Source organism: Malaya genurostris, chromosome 3 (assembly GCF_030247185.1).
Source record: "Malaya genurostris strain Urasoe2022 chromosome 3, Malgen_1.1, whole genome shotgun sequence".
NCBI lineage: Eukaryota > Metazoa > Arthropoda > Insecta > Diptera > Culicidae > Malaya > Malaya genurostris.
This window is the reverse complement of record NC_080572.1, coordinates 179,724,628-179,746,737: the sequence shown is the minus strand read 5'-3', so window position 1 is coordinate 179,746,737 and position 22,110 is coordinate 179,724,628. Positions and strand designations below refer to the sequence as shown.

General features: G+C 38.2%; 2 protein-coding genes across 2 annotated transcripts in view; one reads left to right on the top strand and one right to left on the bottom strand.

Annotated features, from left to right (window-relative positions):
• LOC131434407 (uncharacterized) overlaps positions 1-5,568 on the top strand; it is a 1,178,250-nt gene extending 1,172,682 nt beyond the window's left edge. The window contains exons 9-16 of the mRNA XM_058601081.1: positions 1,547-2,283; positions 2,362-2,523; positions 2,595-2,798; positions 2,872-3,130; positions 3,191-3,460; positions 3,526-3,856; positions 3,917-4,276; positions 4,333-5,568. Coding sequence (XP_058457064.1) covers positions 1,547-2,283; positions 2,362-2,523; positions 2,595-2,798; positions 2,872-3,130; positions 3,191-3,460; positions 3,526-3,856; positions 3,917-4,276; positions 4,333-4,613 — 2,604 coding nt within the window. The 3' untranslated portion in view covers positions 4,614-5,568. The remainder of the gene's footprint in view (positions 1-1,546; positions 2,284-2,361; positions 2,524-2,594; positions 2,799-2,871; positions 3,131-3,190; positions 3,461-3,525; positions 3,857-3,916; positions 4,277-4,332) is intronic.
• Positions 5,569-18,820: 13,252 nt separating this feature from the next.
• Positions 18,821-21,092, bottom strand: LOC131438777 (uncharacterized). The gene is made up of 3 exons (XM_058609033.1): positions 20,912-21,092; positions 20,243-20,846; positions 18,821-20,187 (listed from the first exon to the last, which is right to left on the bottom strand). The coding sequence occupies exons 1-3, from the start codon at positions 21,004-21,006 to the stop codon at positions 18,976-18,978; spliced, it is 1,911 nt and encodes a 636-aa protein (XP_058465016.1). The 5' UTR covers positions 21,007-21,092; the 3' UTR covers positions 18,821-18,975.
• Positions 21,093-22,110: the final 1,018 nt, after the last annotated feature.

Here is a 22,110-nt window from a genome sequence, read left to right as displayed (position 1 = left end):
CACTATAAACATTTATTACAAAGGAGATTGGAAAAAAGTGAAACATTCTCTGAAAATGTTCATTTTCATTGGTGAGCTAAAATTATACATTTTAATAAACTTGTTTCCTGATTTTCTTTATACTTGTCCAGAATCTGGTCCATTTTGGAACAAAAGCAGATCTTGTTGGCGACACACCATTCCAGAACCTCATTGGGTAGTGGGTCATCCCAAGTTCAGTCGCGATGTAAACCTAAATCGAGTTTGACGTGTACGATTCCTTTCTAGAGTTTTCTGATAGGATTATAGAACACTTGACGAACTATCGTTTTCGACATCTTCAGCACTATAACCAGCTTAAAAATCGGACCAGATTTTTTTGGATTGGATTTTCCAGGTGCTTATGCACAGTATCTTTATTATTTATCGAGTTCCATTTGACAACACCCATAACTCAAAATTGAGTGACACATCACTCAAATTCATAAAAAGTGCACGTATTCTAAACTTGAGTTACCTATCTACGCATTTTTGAGTTAAGGGACAAAATTGTCAAAACTTGTGTAATTTTTACTCAAAATTAGAAAAAAATATTTTGTTCAAAATTTGAGTAAGTTCAACTTTTCTTTGTTATTTTTATATACAAAGTTATTCTTCTTTCTTTTGAATGCGCAAAACAGTGATTCAAAACCGTTTCCTTTTGAAAGGTTTGGAATCAAAATTGAATTATTTTGATACCCTTATGTTGGGCTTTTCACTAAGCATAATTGAAACCACAAAACATCGATGATTGACGTTGATTCATGTTTTCAAACCCGGATCTAAAAACGGCAATGGAAAACGACATATTCTTGCATTCTTTATTTCTATAAGAATATTCCGAGAATGAAAACGCTCTGAACTGCAAGAAGTATTTTTTTCACTCAAATGTTTAAAAACTCAACGCTAATAATGCGAATGACAATGAGTTTACTCTACTCAAATCCATACTCAAATTTTGACATATTGTTCCAGTTTATGAATTTGAGTAATCGCAACTCAAACCATGAGTTATGTTCAAAGAGCGTGAATATTTCTAAACACCGTCGACTACTTTGATCAAACTTGCACCAGTTGTATTTTATAGAAGTGTAAACTAACCGAAGAGAAATATTTTTGATACTCAACACTACAGAAGTGCGAGAAGCGGAGTGCGAGGGGCGTACCAATTTACTTTTAGTCAGCCTTAAATAACCAATTTTATACCAACCAACTTTAATATCGACATGACTAAAAATTGTGTCTGCAATTCTGAAAAGTTTTAGGATGCATAACATAGGAAGCATAATAGTCTCAAAATGTACATTTTCAGTTATGAAAATATTTTATGGTGAATTCGCATAAATGTCAAAGGTAATCATGCATTCTATTTCTTTATACAGCTACAGCACGAAGTTGAAGCATAGGAAACTGTACTAATGTGGTTTGGGTTATTTGAATAATCAACACATTGTGTAAATAATTTAACAAATAATGCAGCGAAAGCATTCAGTTTCCATGAAGTTCACGTTTTTCAATTCGTTACCAGGTAATCTCGTGGATTCGGAACGATGGCAGCCAATCCCTGCAGAGCTACAATGAGTCATCCGCAATGGAGAGCGCCGATCGCGTCAAAGAAATTAGTCAGGAATTTGAAAAGTTTTACTTCATTTCGATGAAGCACATAACCAAGGGAAAGGATCTGTACGACGCCTCCGCAGAGCTAGAGATTCTCAAAGACACACTGAAGATGTTGAAAGATTGTCTCGAACAGCACAAGGACCGACTGGAGCGAACCCGCGAACGTCTGGAAGGGGCCGCTCGATTGCATTCTTTACTCGGTGCGCAGTCCTTGGACGGCAGTGCCCAGACGGAAATGATCAAACTAACCGAAAAGGTCGACGTTGCTCCGCTGACAGATCAATGCAGAAAGCTGCTGCAAGCCATGAACAACAACAGAGATACCAACACTACCAGTACCAGTGATAACATCAGTTTAGATATAAGTTTATCCGATGATACGATCACCGCCACCAGTACGCCAGAGAAGGGAAAGTTTGGACAACGTCCGGCAGTGCAAGGATGCGTTTCGACGTTGATCGAGTCGAACGGATCGGGCTGCAAGACGGACCATGTTCACATTCATCGACATCACCACGATGATGACGAGGAAGAGCAATCCAAAATGGCCGATTCCGGTCTTGGTGGGTGCGATCGTTGTGAGGGCAATGAGAAACTCGAACGGACTTGTTCCTGCCAGAGTCTCAATGATCCGAAGAATGAATGGTGGGTGAAAGCGAATCTGTCACAAACGGAAGAAAAAAACATGTTCACTAATGACGACATTATTTCCATTTCGATTAGTGCCAACGGTGATGACTTAGACGAGGACTGCTTTGAAGGGATGTCAAAGCCTTCTCTAGATCTACAAATACCGCTCCAGGCCAATGCCCATCTGTATTGTCACGCGTCGAACTTGCAACTGGATTACGAAGAGAACAACATTTTTGACCAGAAGACGCAAAAGTAAGTACCAACATCGATTGTTTCGAATGGAGAGTTATTCTTTCAAACTGAAAATATCCTGCTACTTTCAGAACGCTTCTATTGATCATGCGAGAGATGATTGGAACAGAACGCGACTACGTGCGATCGCTGCAGTACGTAATCGAAAATTACATGCAAGAACTTCTACGCGAGGACATACCGCAAGCTTTGCGAGGCCAACGAAACGTCATTTTCGGTAACATCGAACGAATATGCGAGTTTCATCAGCAGCACTTTTTGGGCGAATTGGAAAAGTAAGTATTCGATGTCGTAAAGATGATTCCGATCGTGGATGATTAATTGTCGAGTTGTTTTTCACATCAACAGCTGCGAACATCACCCGATCAAGGTTGGTAGCGCGTTCCTTCGCCATGAGTCCAAGTTTTACCTGTACGCGTTGTACAACAAAAATAAACCAAAGAGTGATTCTCTGATGAGTGAGAATGGAACTCATTTTTTCAAAACGAAACAGTTGGAGTTGAACGACAAAATGGATCTAGCATCATATCTGTTGAAACCGGTCCAACGAATGGGAAAATATGCACTACTGCTGCAGCAGCTGATGAAAGCCTGCGCTCCCGCTCAGGTAGGATTGATTTTCTGTGTGCAATCTAGATTGGGAATTTTCTGACAATTTTGCTTCCAGAATACTGCCAACCCCGAAATTCTGGAAGATCTGGAGCAGTTACAAAAGGCAGAAGAAATGGTTCGTTTTCAGCTACGGCACGGTAATGATCTGTTAGCCATGGATTCCCTGCGGGATTGCGATGTCAATGTGAAGGAACAAGGCCGTCTGTTACGGCAGAATGAATTTCTCGTGTGGGAAGGTAAAGCCGGGAAGAAATCTCTACGGCAAGTATTTCTCTTCGAAGAATTGGTTCTTTTCAGCAAAGCACGACGATTCCCCGATCGAAAGGTAATTAAATTCAAATATCTCCGGCTCCGACGTGATGGTAGCTAAAATCGACAATTACTTTTCAGAATTTAGACATTTACATCTATAAGAACAGCATCAAAACGTCCGACATTGGACTGACGGCCCATGTCGGAGATTCACCGTACAAATTTGAGATATGGTTCCGGAAACGAAAACCAGGTGACACCTGGACACTGCAGACCATGAGCGAAGATATCAAGAATGCCTGGACCGACGAAGTCTCAAAACTGCTCTGGAAGCAGGCGAAACGAAACCGGGAAGTTCGCTTAGCCGAAATGTCTTCAATGGGTATCGGTAGTAAGCCGTGCTTGGACATCCGTCCCAGCCAGGATCAGATTAACGATCGTTCCATCAGTATTTCGCTGTTCGGGAAGAGTAAGTAGTATTGAAATGGCCAACCGCACGGTGACTCCTAAACAGATGGTTTTTCGACAGCTCCCAAACTGCGCAACTCCTTCATCGGAACGTTGCCCGAGTCGAAAAGTTCGAAAAGACCCCAATCGATCATTTCGGTCAGCAGCTCATCGTCCGGAAGCTCGGTGGTAAGTACTGGCACTAGCTCGACGGCAAGTGGCTGCGAAGGCACGGCCACCATTGGAAGCGGTGTCGGTAGTAGCTCGGCAGTGTCATCCGGCTGTAGTACCAGCAGTTCCAGCGGAAATAGCACAACCGCAAGCATCACCACCTGCAAACGTCTCACCCTCAGCATCACCGATTCAACAGCTCCAGCGCCTCTGAAGACTAACTTTAAGAAACATCAACGATCGACCACGCTCGTGAGCCAATGTTCAATGGGTAGGTAGTTCTGGCTTTGTGGGTAAAATCCTGAAACTGATCAAGGTTGTTTGCAGAAAGTGGCATCATAGCCGATATTTCACTAAGTCCCGACGAGGCTCTGGAGAATCCGCTTTGGCCTCAGCAGAAGCAACACGCCTTGCTTCGGAAATCACACAGCATAGCATCCACCAATCAGGAACACAACAAAACTGCAGAGGAAAAATCTCTCAACCAACCAGTCGAAAGACAATGCAGTGATACTACAACCTCCAGCAGCAACACCACCACCACTCCCGACAACAATCATTCTCCCAGCACCGCGAACGCCTCCGACACGATCACCGTTCACCTTTAAAATGAAACAACTATCTGGCCTGTCTGCCTAGTTCACCTCCGCGTGGTCTGTTTTGTACAAATCTCTGCTAGAATCAAACATACATTTTTGCTATACTGTTTGTTAAGTGACATGTTTTAAAAGACTAGAATTCTATGCTAGAAAAATACGATGCTTCATGCACCCTGGTATTTTATCGCTGAAACTGATACAATTGTGTGTATTGAGTGTACCTTTAAAATTGCAATGTAAGCAAATAGAGAATATATACTAAGATCTAATTAATTATTGTCGCTTTGATCAGTTCTTTGATTGATTGATCAAATGATTTTTCGAATACTTTTAAGTGACACCGAAAATCTAATTTATAAAAACATTAAACTATGTACGGAATGCTACTACAACTAGTGAATATTGTAAATCCTTTGTTACTAGCCAATAGTAGTGCTGGTATGTAGAATGTGCTACCATGTAAGGAAGGAAAGCGACATAAAATACATTGATAAATTTAAAGATAAAACTGCAAGCATTACGTCTATGTAAGTCCAGCGCGAAGCCATTATTTTGAACTAATTTCCTTATAACGAATAAACACCTAAATAGCTGTGTTTAAACTACAGTTACTCGAGAAGAAAGCTTTATTTTAAGGTTTACTACGATATGACAGTAACACGTTTACTAGTATTCTTTTACGTATACATCAGTGTATTATTGTAGTGAACATATATGTCTTTTATTTTATATATTTAACTGATAATTTATGAAGAAAAGTATATATTATTGATTAAAGCATTTTGCTTCTGGAAATATTCTACCCACGTTCGTGATTGAAGTTTTGTTTTATCATTCGTTTTTGTTAGTGAAGGTCTATGCTTTGTGTCTGTATATTGATTCCGATTATATTATGTGAATATTTAAAAGTAATATGTAATCATAACCGTAAACGCGCTATTAAAACAGTTTTATTTACCACTAATACCATAATTCTGTTGCTTCACAATCCGAAATATTCAAAACGTTCTATTAAACTTCAACATTTCTAGAAAGGTAGTGAATAAAAGAAAAAAGACTCCCCTCCAGTACAACCAAATGTTCTCAACAAAAACGAACAATCTGTGCCTTCAGTGACTGTGAAGATCTCCGATTTCATAAGGAACCTCACATATCATTGCTCAACCGGAGAAATAAAGTGTTATCGACTGGTAGAGGAATGAAGTTTTTGAGTGCGAAATTGGATCACAGAAAATCAACTAAAATGTGAACTCAACCGATCGTGCACAGTCAGATCAAATACTAAGTTCTTTTCTAGCGGAAAGTCTTCCGCGTTGTGTATCATAACCAGTGCAGTAAAACTTCATTCAATTCAATTGAAACTGAATGTGGAACACATTGACGATTACTCTACTGCAGTAAACTTCACACTCTGCCACACACAACATTCCCTGACGTACCGAACGGGTAGCATTCAGTTCTTCGCTCGTTTCTCTCCCAACCGAAGCTCAGTTTAACCACCGTCAGTTGATTTCTTGAAGTAATAAAATATCTCTTTCAATAGTGTGAGAGCGGCCTTCAAATGAGGTTCATGTAAACATTCGAATTGATTCAAGATAGTAGATGAAAGACAAATTAGATAGCTGAAATAGCATTTACAGATTATACATACATAAATTAATAGTTTCCTCCTTCAGTTTTTATTTTTAATAATTTACTCCATTTATAATTCTGTTCATTTGAACTTGCTTACTACCAACAGCGAAGACAATGAAGCAGATAGACTATTTGGTACTTGAAAGCGAGCAAGCAAAACTTCAATTGACTAGGTACGATTATTCGACTGACGATAAATTCTGGGAGCTTCACTTGAAAATGGCAGCAAAAGTCGAATGAGTTAGTAGGAATATGCCGACGGTAAGTGGCCATAAATTTCATTTTCATCTTATATTATTCGATTGAAAATGTAATTTTATCGCACTGATCATAACATCCACAGTTGTTAAGTTGGCAGAACGGTTTCCCCGGATTGGAAAAGGTTGCGGACGGATTTATAGCTGTCTCTGAAAGCTTATAACGCCAGTTTTTGGATTTCATTATTTTCATTTTATCAGTCATAATTTCAAACCTTTTTTTCGTTGGTTAATGAAGAAAAGTTCTGCATTAGGCGTGTTTTCTTTCGGTGTATGTGGACAACAATATGAATTGTTTAAGAGCTCGCTCAAAATGAACTTTTCGAGTCATTTCTAGTTCTGGTTTTATTTCTTTTGTGAGAAACAAAAACAAAAACATGTTATCAGTTCGTGCTCGCATCTCACACGACGCAGTCGAAAATCATTTACGGTCGAAACAACAGAAACAAAGACAATACAGTACAGTGAACAATAGAGTGTACGGAATGGTCAAATACGATTTAACAAAGCCGGAATATTGGCCTACAAGACCAAATTCAATTTGTATAGAATTCAAGCAATGCAAAGTTAGACCAGCAGCAAATGAAATTGAAATCTTACTTAAAGAACGAATGCATCTAGACGCTAATAAAGTAACTGAGATTCAATTCAACAAGGCGTCTAACTGTGTGTACATTATGTTTAAACGTGAAAGCGATGCAATTGCATTCGCTTCGGTTAACAACGAGGTGCACAGTGTTGAATGTGATAACATTGAATACAAAATCCCTGTGCACATGGTGGACAATGCCATAGAAGTACGCGTGCATGACCTTCCCCCGGCGGTCACCGATCAGTACGTTCGGGAGAATATGTCGCGGTACGGTGAAATCCTTTCCATCGAAAGAAAAGTATGGCGGAATTTTTTCCCCGGTATCCGGAATGGCGTGCGAGTGGTACGTATGCATCTACGTAAGGCAATTCCATCTTACATCATTTGTGGTCAAGGTGGGACACTTTCGTGTAAAACGCTGATTACCTATGAAAATCAGCTGGTTACATGCCAGTTTTGTGAACAACCTGCACATTACGGTAAACCTTGCACCGCAACTGCGAAAAGGACATCTTCAACCAAAGAAAAGGTCAACCGTTCAACAATGGAACCTAGTGAGCGCAGTACTCCTGTTTCACCATCAAACCAACCAGCAACTGCAACCAGTGTACAACAAGGCGCATCTACAGCAACTAGCAACGAGCTCAAGACTGCGAACATCAAGGAAAACGAAAAGAAGACGGAAATCAACAACAAAACCACCGATGCGGCAATGGATGACGAGACGAGTCACGAACAAAGTGCCCCTCAACCCTCGCAGGAGGGAAATGTAAGCTCCTCTCCTTCTAGAAAAAGAGTGACAACGAGAACCACTTCAAAAAATACATTATTTAAAAAATCGGCTAATTCGGCCACGTAAAGCTTGTACGCAAATAGGCCTGAATGAAAATACCTTTTAAATAAAAAAAAAACATTTTAAATCAAAAAAGTTTCTTTGAGGTCAAACAGTTTATTTGCGACTCTTATGCGACAAATTTCCACAGGGGAAATTTTGACAAAAAATAAGTTTTGGTGATAAAGATGTGCATTTTATTTTATTCAATAACATAAAATAATATTGCTTGAGCTATACGATGCCAAGGGCAGTTTCTAATTTTATTTAACGACTAACTTAAAACTAGGATAGTTTCATTAGGTGATGTCGTATTGGGGTCGCAATGGTCGATTTTGGCATATCCAGCCTTTAGCTGGCGGCCGGTGAATTGAATATAACCCGTGAGTCCTCCAGGTGACGTTTGTACGTATTTATGGGTCCGAAAAAAGATCTGCATGACTGTGTTTTTTACATTTGTTAGTATTTGATTCTATAACTGTTAGAAAAACTCCCAAGTCCTCTCAGTAATCCCAGTAATAACTGAGCGATATCTAGATCTGGATTCTGGTCCTGAACACTGTATTAGAATATTAAATTATCGAACAAGGTTTTTGGATCAAAATACTGAATCTGAACCTGGATTCTTGAAAGAGATTCTTTATCCAAATATGGTTTCTGAACTTGAAGCAGAGTTCAGTACTTATATTCGGAACATGGATCTGTATTCTAGACCTGGAGCTATAGATTGTGAATCTAAACTCCTGAACCTGAACCTGAATTGAGTAACTTAACCTTACCTCGAAAAAATCCGCCGGAAAAATCCGCCAGTTTTTGAATGACGATGGACACGGACTTTCAAAACCTGCTTTCGAGAAAACGCGTTTAAAGTTTTTTGTCTATAAAATTAATGGAAACAATTTATTACTCAAGGGAGCCCGTATGATCTAACATTTTCAAAAAATCATATTTTTTCTTTTATAATTTATTATAATGAAACATTTCAAGAATGTTTTGTCGAGTTTTGAAGTCAATCGAAGTAGAAATCTTGGGCCTGTGCGCCGAGCTCTTGCTTCTTCGCAGAATGAGATAGCCATAGATAAAGGACTATAACTTCCAGAGTTTCGTTCTAATAGGCATGAAAATTTCACAGAATATTCTTGAAATGTTTTACTATAAGAAAATATAAAGAAAATAATTAATGATTTTTAAAAAGATTTTGACCCTACCCGCCCCTTAAGGCAGGTTGGTCGAGTTTTGTGCGGGGTTGGTTGGCCGAGTTGTAATTTTAGCTTAGAGTAAAGTGCATATGGATATTCGTGAAATGTTATCCTTTTTTTAGAACGGAATTGGATTGTATGTATTGATGATTATAAAGAAAATTATACATGAGAAATAAGTAACGGAAATTAATTAAAATCATTGACAAACAGAAATACGGGATTAGCATTATTAAAAGTTGGAAATTGTCGATAGAAATGGAGATTCTAATATTTTATGAATCAAATGCCGTCAAAACTTTCAGCTTATAGAGTTCCTGACAGGATTTCTTGCAGATTGACCCATCATTATAGAATTGGCTGCAGATGTAAGCCATCCTGAAAATAACAGACCTCTTTCCAAGGCTGTTTCGGAGGAGCGCCAAGGTTGCGAATCACGAATCAATAAAAAATTTGAACAATTCTCTAATAAAAGCAGCATTGGAGGAGTAAAACATGAAACCAAGCGTAACGCTGGTGGAGGAAAAGGTAGAGGGGAAAATCAAAAAGTTCACAAATGCTGCCGAAACTAATTCCACAATAGTTAAAAAGACTCAAAAACCGAGAAGGGAAGTTTTTTCACGTACTTACATAATAAAAATGATGCGTACAGACTTTTTTAACTAATGAAAACGTTTATTGATACAACTGATGTGTTTCACATAGTTTTTAAAACTCGGCCAACTTATCCCGGCCCTGGGGTTAGTTGGTCGATTAATTACTATTTTCCTGATTTTCATACAGGAATGAAAAAAATCACATATGTGCTCAAAAGGTGTATCTTCATGACAGAGCAAAGCGTTTATCAAAATGTCTAACCAGAAAGAGTACAGAAATTCTGAAAGCGAAACTCGGTCAGCTAGCCCCGGTCTCCTCCACTTTAATTTAGATTTCTTTTGAAAATTAAAAAAAAAGTTTAGTAAAATTAATCATTTTCAAACAATTTTTCTACATTCTAGAACCGAAATAGATGTTTATCTATTTCCAAAGTTTCGTGTAATTCGGAAAAGAACTTAAGTTTCAGGAAGCATTATAATAAAAAGGTGTATAAATATTCATGTTACCAAAAAATGGTACAAAAATTTCGAATTTTGACGAAATATTTTACAAACATGTTCGTAGATACCTACCTCGTGAAAATGGGGGGGGAGTCACTGTTTTTTCTATGCTGTTGTCTAGCAAATTACTGGCTGGATGAAATTTGAGGAACAATTCAAGGAACGTGTAGAGCCAATAAGAGCAAATGTGGTCGAATATATTCGGGGTCACATGGAGGAGTTTGAAGAAATTCTGGAAATGGAACTAGTGGCCGGAATGGAAGGAAGAATTTTTTGAAAGAATTAGCGGCGGACGGGGTTAATTGATGTATGTTGAATATGACTGAACATGCGCATAGTTGAAATAGAACAAGTATATATGATAACAAGGAAGTATGAGGTAAGAGAATAAAGTTCAATAGCAAATAAACTAATTATTGTTTCACAAAAGGACGCTAAATATTCCCTGGGCATTAACACAACCTTCAGACAAATTGAATGATGATGTCACGGTCCCAGGGATTGTCTGTATCCTTACTCAATGGAAAAGGATGCACTCCAATGGGGCCATGGATGATGTCTGAAAATAAGAGGCAAAAATACACAAGGGGACAATAAAATGGATATATTTCTTATTCTGAATATGCCAAATTTATCATACATAGCCATGCTAGAACAAATACTACGCTTTGATCTATGGAAGAGAGACGATCTAATCAAATGTGATCTGTTTTGCAGTTCTGACCATAGCATGACCGTATCATGTCCTTTTTGTAACCTTTTGGAGCCGCAAACGGCGTGCACAACATTATCCAAAATCAGTTCCTGCTCGCATCGCATCCGACACAGTCGAAAATTTCTTACGGTCGCGACGACAGAAACAAAGACAATACAGTGCAGTGAACAATAGAGTGTACGAAATGGGCAAATACGTTTTAACAAAGCCTGAAACTTGGCCTACAAGGCCAAATTCAATTTGTATGGGAAAGTCTTATAAAGCGCCCCTGCTAGCCAAAATGCCCCCTTTCCTTTCTTAAGCATTGAAGACTTTTCTGAACCAAAGTTTTATCACTAACACTATCTTTTCGTAGGATCTTTCTGCTATGCAAGTTTGGTGGTTGTCGTTTGCAGGGAAGTATGAAAAAACTAAAAATTTCATTTGGCAGCTTTTCGATGTAAAGTTTTGCTTCGACTAAATATATGTTTTATCCGTCATTTCTTTGACATACTGATTATCTCAAAACAGTAACTTTATGAACATTTCAAGAAGCATAATGCATCATTGTTGTGGGATAAAATGTCTTTTGTTGTGTGTCATGCCACTGATTTGTTGTGAGACATATTATACGGCTGCTGGGGCATTATGTCTGAGGCAAGCGAAAAAAACTAAGAATGTGGCCATTTTGGAAAATGTGTTTATATCAATCAATTCTCATCTTTTCTACTGTCATTGAAAATCCCTTGTTCCTCATCCGCATTGCAATGAAATACTTACATTCTCGAGGAAAATATATCAATACACTTGGAAATATCTCAATGTTTTCTTAAGGGGGGCATATTATAACACTTTACCCTATTGATTTCAAGCGCTGCAAAGTTAGACCAGCAGCAACCGAAATTGAAATCTTGCTTAAGGAACGAATGCATCTAAACGTTAATGATGTAAGTGAGATTCAATTCAACAAGGCGTCTAACTGTGTGTACATTATGTTCAAACGTGAAAAAGAAGCAATTGCATTTGCTTCGGTTAATAACTGGGTGCACAGTAGAGATGGTCGGGTCTCGGGCGATTACCCGACCATTTGTGCCTCACATAAATATGTTTACACGTTGACGAGAATTTTTTATTGTCAGTTAATTTTCGTTTCTTTTCACTGGACTACAAGTGAAAATCTCGATGCGTGACAACGCGGAGTCGCAAAAGTACAGGTGAAAATCTTTTCTCGCGAAATACTCAAATTTTCACCGTGGTCACTCGTTGAGGGTGGTGGCACAGAAGTTCGAAGGCTGTAAAAACCACCAGCTACCGTTAACATCGTGGGTGTGCTTACAAAACTGGCATATTTGACAGATTAAGGAGTGTATCGAAAATAAGCTATAAACATGCATTTGTGTTGTACGCATGTATTTGTGATGGTTTTTTATGCTCAGATAACAGAATGCTATGCATTTGGCTGTCAGCTTTCGTTTGTTTACTTGTTTGTGCGGTTGAAATTCTGCGTTTTCATAATGTCGCGTATTGAAAAGAAAGTGAAAATTAAGGTTCTGGACACATGGCTATTGGAGATGGGTGTTACTATGCGAAAATTTGGGGAAACGGTTTGGAATTCATCATGCCAGTGTTAAAAATATCATTAATAAGTTTGGGGAACATTATTCTTTGGATGAGTTACCAGGAGAAGGCAGAAAACCCGGTTCTTCCTACCAGAACTAGACCAGAAAGTGGTATCTCTAATCATGAAGAAAAAATCAATGTCAATACGTGGTTTGGCAAAAAAGCAGGAACAAGTGTCGGAATGACAAGCGTTTCAAGAGGCGAAATCACCTGAAGACCTACAAGAAGCAGAAAATCTCGAAACAAAGTGTAGAACAGAAGAAGCGAGCAGCAACAAGGGCCCGGAAATTGTATTCGCGTCTTTTGCAGTGCCCGGATGCATGCGTTTTGATAGACGATGAGACTTATGTAAAGGAGGACTCAAAAACCCTTCTAGGTCCACAATAGTTTATTGTCGTCCTTGGGGAGAATGTAAGCGATACGGACAGGTCGATTCAAGAGGAGAAATTCTGTCGAAAAGTACTGGTATGGCGAGCAGTATGTTCCTGTGGTTTGAAGTCAGCCATTTTTCACACTACCGGAACTATAAATGCAGAAATCTATCGATTTGAGTGTTTGCCTTTATATAAGAAGCATAGTACACCTCCACTGTTTTGGCCGGATTTAGCGTCGACTCACTATGCCAAAACCACTCTCAATTGGCTTGCGGAAAAGAGTATAAATTTCGTTGAGAAAAATATCAATCCACCAAATTGCCCTCAGCCTCCAGAAGACTGGCAAGGCAGCTGGGAACATGCAGGAGTTCAAAAAAATTTGGGCTCAAGCGCCCAAAAAATGCGATGCTACACTTGTCCGGAACTTGATGAAGATTGTTCGATCAAAAGTTCGAAAATTCGTTAAAAAATAACTTAAACTTAATCCAGTTTTCATTATGCTCAAGTTTAACCTTGTACAATAAAGGATCAATTTTTAGTTTGAATAAGATAACGTTTTTTATCAAAATTTGAAAAAAAAATTTGTGGGTGGCTTATTTTCGATACACTCCTTAATTTAAATCAAAATCATAATTTATTTTGCTTTGTAGTAAAAAAGTGATTTTTCAAGTGATTCGAATGTGAATTTTTATTTGTGTCACAGAATAATGAGCACGCTTACTTGTGGTTCTAAAGAATTGAATTAAAAGTCGCACTGTTTCGTAAAAAACATTCCTTCTCAAAATTGAATACAACGGGTATTACGACATTTTGGGTAAATATGCTTCTCGAAAAATTTGAGTAGATATTACTCCCTTTTGTTGATATTTGTAAATGAGTATAAAGTACCAAAGACATTGGAAATCTATTCATGCTTCACAGTATATTTATATATTTAAATGTAAACAAGCATTTCAATGACTTACCAACTAGAGCCTAATACGGCTCGCTATCTAAAACACTTTATTTTTTCCATTCTGAATTTTGGTAAAATTTTTACTACTCATTCGGGTCGGGTACGGGTACAAGTAATTTTTAATCGGGTACGGGTAAAATTTTTTATTTTTTATCGGGTGCGGGTAAGGTACGGGTAATTTTTTTTATTATTCATCGTGTACGGGTCGGGTACGAGTAATTTTTTAAATTTTTAATCGGGTACGGGTCGGGTTCGGGTATAAGAATTCGAGCAAAAAACAATTGTAATATTAGTATTATTTATAATATTAAGAATATTTTTATTGTAATTCGGAATAATAAATAATTTCAAAATTATAGAATGCTAGTTCTCAAGGTAGAGTAAGGATGTAAAGATATACCGCAGAAATGTGAGACGTGACAAGGGTCATTTGAGCAAGCAGAAACCTTTTAGTAACTTAACTTTTCCCTTCCAGCAGAGGAGCCGAGCTTAAGCATCTCATCAATGCGAATCATTCGAGTCTCTGATATACCGGAAAATACCGATAAAGGTCTTTTACTCTTTACATTCCTAAACGGCAAAAAAAGAATGCAGTAGCAAGTAGAAAGTAACTTCTGGTAGCTTTGCCGGACTTAAGGTAGCGCTTCGCTGTGATCAGGTCGAAGCGAGACAACTCACTGCTTTCTCTTGCTTTGTCGCCGAAATGTCACCCTAAATTGCAAATTTCTCCAATACTAACCCGATTCACGAAAAATCAAAAACATACGATTGTAGGTAAACGATTTTACTATGCATTTGGCGAAAAATATCAGTTAGAAAGCTTTTCTTTCGCGAGATTTCGTGCGAGTTTTGTAAAACGTTTTGTTTTCTTTTTTCCTTTTCTCGCTATAAACAACTCGCATAAGTAGGGATGTGCTACGTTTTCAACAAAGCGTCAAAGCTAGTAGCGATGAAAATCATTACTGATTTCTGGTTCTACTGAAACATGAATAGAAATTATTTTACAAAGTAGTAACACTTACTTACATTTTCTACTCATCTATGTTCAACGTTTACGCAGAGAGAACGGACAACGAAAACAAAAGAAATGTTGTTAGCGTCTACCGCATGTGGCATTTTGCACACCCCAATGCATGCGTTGACATTGTGTGCGTGCGAAAGAATAAGGAAAAACTCATTTATTTTTATAACTCGCCCGAAATCTTTTGATAAAAACGTTTATCAGGCACAATTTATATACTAATCGATAGAAAAATTATTTATCTAGAATCGTATGTTCTTGGAATTTCCGTTTTCTTTCCCGTTTTCTCACAATTTTGGGTGAATTGCGTGAAACCCCGGGATAGGCAGCGAACTCCCGTGACCACGGCGAAGCGCTACCTTAATAGTAAATTGTGGAAGACCTTTATCGGAATTCTCCGGCAGATGTTTATGGTCAACTCCTCTGGTAAAAAGTGAAAGTTAAGTCACTAAAAAAATTTTTACACATATCTATATCTATATCTTCACATAAATAAAATCACTCGAAATCTTTTGACGTAGGACTACATTTTGATTTTTTATACTGGTGTGCAAATTCAAAATACTGAAAACCGTACAAACAGTGCTCAGGTTTTGAACATCTATATCTCAATCAATTTTAATTGATTTTCCATATCATTACATAAAATGCATTAGAAATATTGCTACACTTTGATTGGAGTAGATTAATCTATATCTAACAAATCATATTTCAGATAATTGGTGATCGAAACTTCAGTTAGTAGCGAAAATCTTTGTCATGGTTTTCTTCAATTAATACGACGGTTTTGTATACATAAGTTCGCTTTTAAGAAAATCACTCATTCAAACCAAGATTCAGTATCGAATAGACTTGTACACTTTGTGGTTCAGAAAAGAGGAAAAAGTTGCTAACACACCGTTCAAAAAGTCCAGAAACTAACCAGGAAAACAAAATTTCGTGTGCAGGAGTATTTTTTATTCATCAACATTATCATTTTCAAATGACATACAATCGTTCTAGCACTTTAATAATTTTTCAATACCATCCTTATGGGATGATTTGTCAATGGCCTAAACATCGGCTTCAGTTGCGGCGATGACTGTTTTATTCGAACCAAATATTTTGCCCTGACGTGTCTTTTTTTGATCAGCAAAGGACAAGCAATCGCTGGGGGCTATGTAATTGTGAATAACGCGGGTGAGGAAATAGATCGCAGCCCAATTCGTTTAATTTCTTTATTGTTTTCATCGACTTATTGCACGGTGCATTGTCTCGGTTAACGGTGATTTCTTTGTTATTCTTATGAGACCGTTTTTTACGACTTCGCTCTTCAATCGCATCACTAACTCAATGTATTAATCACTTTTGATGGTACTTTCCTGTTCAAGATAGTTGATGTTAATTATACAGTGAAAATCTTAAAAACTGATGCCATGATTGTTCCAGCTACCTATTACGTTTTCAGATGGCTTTCCCAGTCCCGGATAAAAATAGTGGATCCATGTTTCATCCACTGTTTAATGTCAACGCGTTCCATTTTATTGCGGTAGACTTTTGTTGATTATGAGCGAACACGGCACCCATTTGGAAAAGATCTTTTTTATGCCCAGATTGTACAAGATCGTCAAAGAATTTCCAGTTCATGTGGTAGCCACCTCAGCACATCTAATGTCACAAATTTTGATTTTGCGTTCATACATCAAAAGCAAAGCCTTGGTATTACATTTCTGTAGTGGAATTTGACCTTCTGTTTCACCAGACTTCGCAGCCGATTCAGAGTGTACAGAACCGTTGCATGGATGGTGCTACGATTCTATTGCCACTACGAATCCTTCCTCTTAATTTTTTCCGGTTGACTGTTTCATTTGGTCCCGTTCAAAATCAGAACAGAATACCACAAACCGTTGTTTTGAATGGATCCTAGTGGAGAACATACTTATTTTTTTCATAAATTCGTCACTTTTATGTCGGTAGATTCAGTGTTCGTGGTGCTATTGATGTTAAATTTTGACATATGTTCTTTGAACGTGATCTCCGAGTCAGTCCCGGGACTTTGTGATTAATGTGTTATGCACATCAGTGGCTAGACTGTTTATGCATTTGGTGAGACACATTTTGATCGAAAATCGACCTCGAAGATCATGGAGTACTGCATGAACGAATTCAGCACTTTCCATCAGCACCCTCAACAAACTAAACGATCAGTATAACCAAAATTCTCAAAGAAATAATTTTGAAAATTCGCAGACACAAATAAGTTAAAACGGCTCACAAAAGACTGCTGCCTCAATATTGAAAACAAATATTAGAAACCAAAGATTTTGAAACCAGCTTAAACCTTAGATGCGAAATTTTGTTTCAAAACTTTGTGCCGAAAATTCTTCAAACTTCTAATTTACGCGTTTCATGAAAAGTTCTATAGAAACTATATTTTATTTGAAAAACGACTTTGCACTTTTTAGGGATAAATATCATTTCCATTAGAATAGAGGAATACATACTTCAAAATAGTGCGTCTTTCTCCCCGGTATGAAAAATTATCCACCTGGGTTTAACATGTTTCACCGGCTCTGTGTCGCAGTACGGTGAAGTTCTTTCCATCGAAAGGGAAGTATGGCCGATTTTTTTCCCGGGTATCCGGAATGGCGTGCGAGTGGTACGTATGCAACTACGTAAAGCAATTCCATCTTACATCGTTTGTGGTCAAGATGGAAAACAGCCGTGTAAAACGCTGATTACGTATGAAAATCAACTGGTTATATGTCTGTTTTGTGAACAACCTGCACACTACGGCAAACCTTGCACTGAAACTGCGAAAACAAACAAAACAAGCAAAAACAAGGACAACCGTTCAACAACGGAAACTAGTGAATGCAGTGCTCCTGTTTCAAAAACACCCTCACCATCTAACCAACTATCAACTGCAATCAACGTACAAAGCGCATCTACAGCAACTGCAAATGAACCCAAGACTGCGATCAACAATGAAAACAAGGAAACGGAAACCACTCACAACTCCAACGATGTAGCAATGGATGATATGAGCAACGGACAAAATGACCTCTAATCTTCGCTAGAAGGAAATGGAGGCTCCTCTCCCCCTAGAAGAAGGGTGACAACGAGATCCAACAATAAAAAAATAATTTTATGTAACAAAAACATGGGTAATTTAGTTGCATGTTGAATGCAGCACTCTCTTGGATTGCACTGTAAAATGCTTGGAATTTTCTCAGACATTCGTTACTTTACTTAGTTTCATACTAATACTCCACTCATTCACCAATCATCAATCATCATACTGCGGATGCAAAAAAAAATCTATTTAATATATTTTTTAAATATTTCAGTAACGCTTTTGCACATGGTGAAAGGGTCAATACATAATTCCTGGCCTACACCAGTGTTCAGTTGATCAACATAGACTAGTTCGTCTGGTTAGGAATTAAAAATGCATATTCTGGATCCATAAATGGGCCCGGTTTAGAATTTGCGCTATACTTTTGCCCGACTAGTAAACCCAGAGAGAGAAAATGTTAAATATTCATCCTGTGGAAATGGACATGTTGGTAGGCAAAAATACTGAAGTGTTATCGGTAAGATGAATAACAAAAAAAGCATGATCTTTACATATATGATAAAAAAATAATATAAATATTGCTTGCAATATTTGAGAAATCGAAAGTATCTGTAATGCTTGAATTCGATTGACCTCGGAACATGATTTGCTCTGTATACGAAATGGGTCATCGGAATTCAATTGAACCAGCACCTAACGAGTCCTGGATGCAAGTTATTTGCATGCATAAACTAGTCCATGGAGACATCTTTTCCTGTAAACCGTTGCCAGACAGTGGGGCTTGAGATAGGTTAAACAGCGAAAAAACGATAAAACAATTTATCAATTATGCTGGAGTTGTATTTTTTTCGGAAGTCATAGTATTTTGGAAGGCTTTAATAATTGAAATACAGACACATAACAAGTATATTGACAGTCATTCAGCGGTTTTGATACATGCACCTTGCACTGATGAGTCGAAGACGAAACGTAAAACAAATAAGTATACTGAGTTATCAAACAATTAAATAGCCTAAACCATATTTCTGACACTATCATCAACCTTCGGCAAGATCCCGTTCAATGCCAGCATACTCCGCTTCCAGCCGTTCTACCATGTCCGTCATTTCCTTCTGCATCCGTTTCTTTTCGTTCAGTATCTCCTGGCACTTTTCCAAATTTTCCACCATCAATCTCTGCTTATCGTAGGTTAGCTTCTCGACCGCTCTGCGGTTTTGCTCGCATTGCTGCTGAAGTTCGGTAACCTTGCGGTCCTTCTGGTCGCATTCCTCTTGCTTCCGGTGCGAAGCTTGCGTGTTTTCCACCGAGACACTACTTAGCTGTTGCACAATGTCATCTCTTTGTTTCTGTAGCTGCTCGTACCGGCCAGTAGATTCCTGCAGAGATTTTTCAAGTGAGATATGCTGAATTTGTAAATCTGACATCTGCTGTTCTAGCTGTGCCTTTCGATCGTTCAAAGAACTGTAAATCGTTGATTGCTGAGAAAGTACCGTCGCTATTTGTGACTTGATGGAACGCAAGTCTGTCAGTAGGTCGGTGTAATTTTCAGTCTTCAGATCTATTACCGGTGCCGAGTATTCAATCATTGGTTTCAAACTGTCAGCGAACTGGGAAAGCCGGGTGTTCAAATTAGATATTAGTGTAAATTTTTGCTTGATTAATCGCGAGACAGCAATTTGGTGTTCAAAGCAAGTATGCTCTAATGTACTGACGGCCAATCGTTTAGCAGTCAGAAGATTTTTGTTGGCAGCAATTGTACCGATTAACTCATCTCGTTCGCCGGCACTCAACTGCTGCGCTTCAATTTCCTTTTTCAATTGTTCCATTTTTTTCATCAAAGCATAAAACTCTTCCTGATGCCGGTAGTACTCTTCTTCGGCTTGATTAGCTTCATTCTGTAAAGCTTTCACTTCACCTTGAAGCTTCTTTTTCAACTGTTGCTGCTCTTCTATAGTTCTGTTTATTCCGTCCATACTTTGCTCACGTGTTTGCTGAATTGATTGATCGTTGAATTCTTGTAGTTTCTGTTCCAGCTCAGAAATTCGCTGCCAAACCTGCTGTTGTGTCAAACCATTGGTTCGGGCTGCCACAAGTTTATCTGTCAGTTCTTCAACGATTCCACTAAATTCTTCTTCCTTTTTCAGATTCCATAGACCGAAACCATCCTCAGCCTTTTCGAAGAAGAACTCTTGATACTCAGTACTGGGAAAGTCATCCGACACATGCAAGTCTCGTTGCAAAGGAGTTATCTAAAATGAAAACAAAAACAAGAATTATAGAGCAAGATCATCGATCGTTAATCACCTTCTTATCGACGCGCGGGGCCAACTGCACGAGCCACCCGATCATCACAATTATGTTATTGATCGAATGTGGCACATTCGGTGTTTTGAGCATCGATTTACTAATCGTATAGGGATATTCCAATTCATTCATCGTTTTCATTATATCATCTAGAAAGTTGGCTCCCAGCTTGTACCGGCTGCCTCCAATCTGTCGAAACAGGTGCGTGACAATCACCAGAAACTGTTTGGTTGACATTGCCTTCAGATTTCGGCGTTCGACAAAATCTTGCGGGAGATCTGGTATCGTTTCGAGATAGTCACAGATTCGTTCGCACTGGGCCGTCATCCAGTCACGATTTTCCACCGGTGCTTTGTCTCTTTCAACGGTTGATGGTATTCCAGTCGCATTCTCGCAACTTTTCAGCGGAGTTCTGGATGCTGGGGTAAAATTGAGACTTCTTGTTGTTGGACCCGTCTTGCGAATAGTTGCCGGAGTATTCTGGGCGGAATTTGGCAGAGCCGTTAGGCGATCATTAGGATTCGAGCCGGCATTTTCATTTAAACCGTGGGCACCTAAACTCGCCTTCGAGTGCTTTCGGACGGGCTGTGCTATGCGACTCAGACTAAATAACAAAAATAAGACTTCATAAAACTTGTCGATTAATGCTAGGTATATATTATTTGTTACCGTTGTCCAGGCTGCTTTTTAACTGATGACGAGGGGGCAAAATCAAACTCTTCGGTTCGACGCGGCATTGTTGTACGCTGCTTGTTTGAAGACATGCTGAACTACAATCGGTTACTTTGATATTCATAAGCACTTTACACTTAACTTGTTTTAATAGTTTTCTGTATAAACTGGTGATAAAAAATGCGCACAACGATATTTTTTGTTTATTTTAAAAATAAACTCAATTGAAGTAACTCAAAATGAGTGCATCATGCAGGGTTGGGAAAATAAAAAAAATCGCTTTCGTTAAATTTACTTGATTGAAAAATCATTGTCAATAATTTTCTTGCAAAAAGCATACACTATGCCAAAATCTAAGACAAGATGATACAACAATATTTTTATATGTTTTTGTTACAAAAATTCGTTGAATCACAGATAACAGATATACAGGCTCACATATGAACTGTGTGTAAAATCAGCGTGACGATCGACAATAGGTGCCACCACGATTTGGGTGCCGCTTTCACTGAACCACAATTTTGGGTGTAACATTCACTTCACGCTAGATTTTTGTTTTGCTGTTGGTTAAAATGACAAGTTTATTTTTGTTTTATTCTGATCGAATCCTCGTGTGATTTATGTGATATGGAAATAAAGTTTTCTTTAACGCTTAGGGAAATCGTATGATAAGTGTTAAAATTGCATTAGTTGGAATATTTATATAACAGGCAGGAGGATTTTGTTATCGTTCCGGAACGTAGTGTAGTGTTTCCAACGTAAAGCATATAGGATTTTGAAAAAAATTGTTCGAGCCTGTATATCTGTTATCTGTGGTTGAATAAAATGAAGACAAACACGAGTCCTAAGTTCAAATAACAGTTTCACTTTGTTTCTCTTTCGAGTGTTACGGTTCAATAAGCAATCCTTCCATCTAACACTTCACATAGGATAATAGCAAAAACCAACAACTTTCGATAGGCACTGTAGATTTTTTTGTAAATTACTGCAATCTACCGCAATAATTGAAAGAATAAGCACTGATAACAGATAGACAGGCTCGAACATTTTCTTTTCAAAATCCTGTTTAAATTTCAAATTTACTATACTTTGAAAACACTACTGCCATCTACTCGACTGCTCGCCGCAATCTTTCAAAACGTTCCACTACGTTCCACTACGTTCCGTAACGATAACAAAATCCTTCTGTCTATTAT

Coding starts and splice junctions, on each gene's coding strand:
- LOC131438777 (XM_058609033.1), bottom strand. CDS start 21,006: ATGTCTTCAAACAAGCAGCGTACAACAATGCCGCGTCGAACCGAAGAG. Junction 20,847..20,911: donor AAAAAGCAGCCTGGACAACG/GTAACAAATAAT, acceptor TTTGTTATTTAG/TCTGAGTCGCATAGCACAGC. Junction 20,188..20,242: donor CCCCGCGCGTCGATAAGAAG/GTGATTAACGAT, acceptor TTTTCATTTTAG/ATAACTCCTTTGCAACGAGA.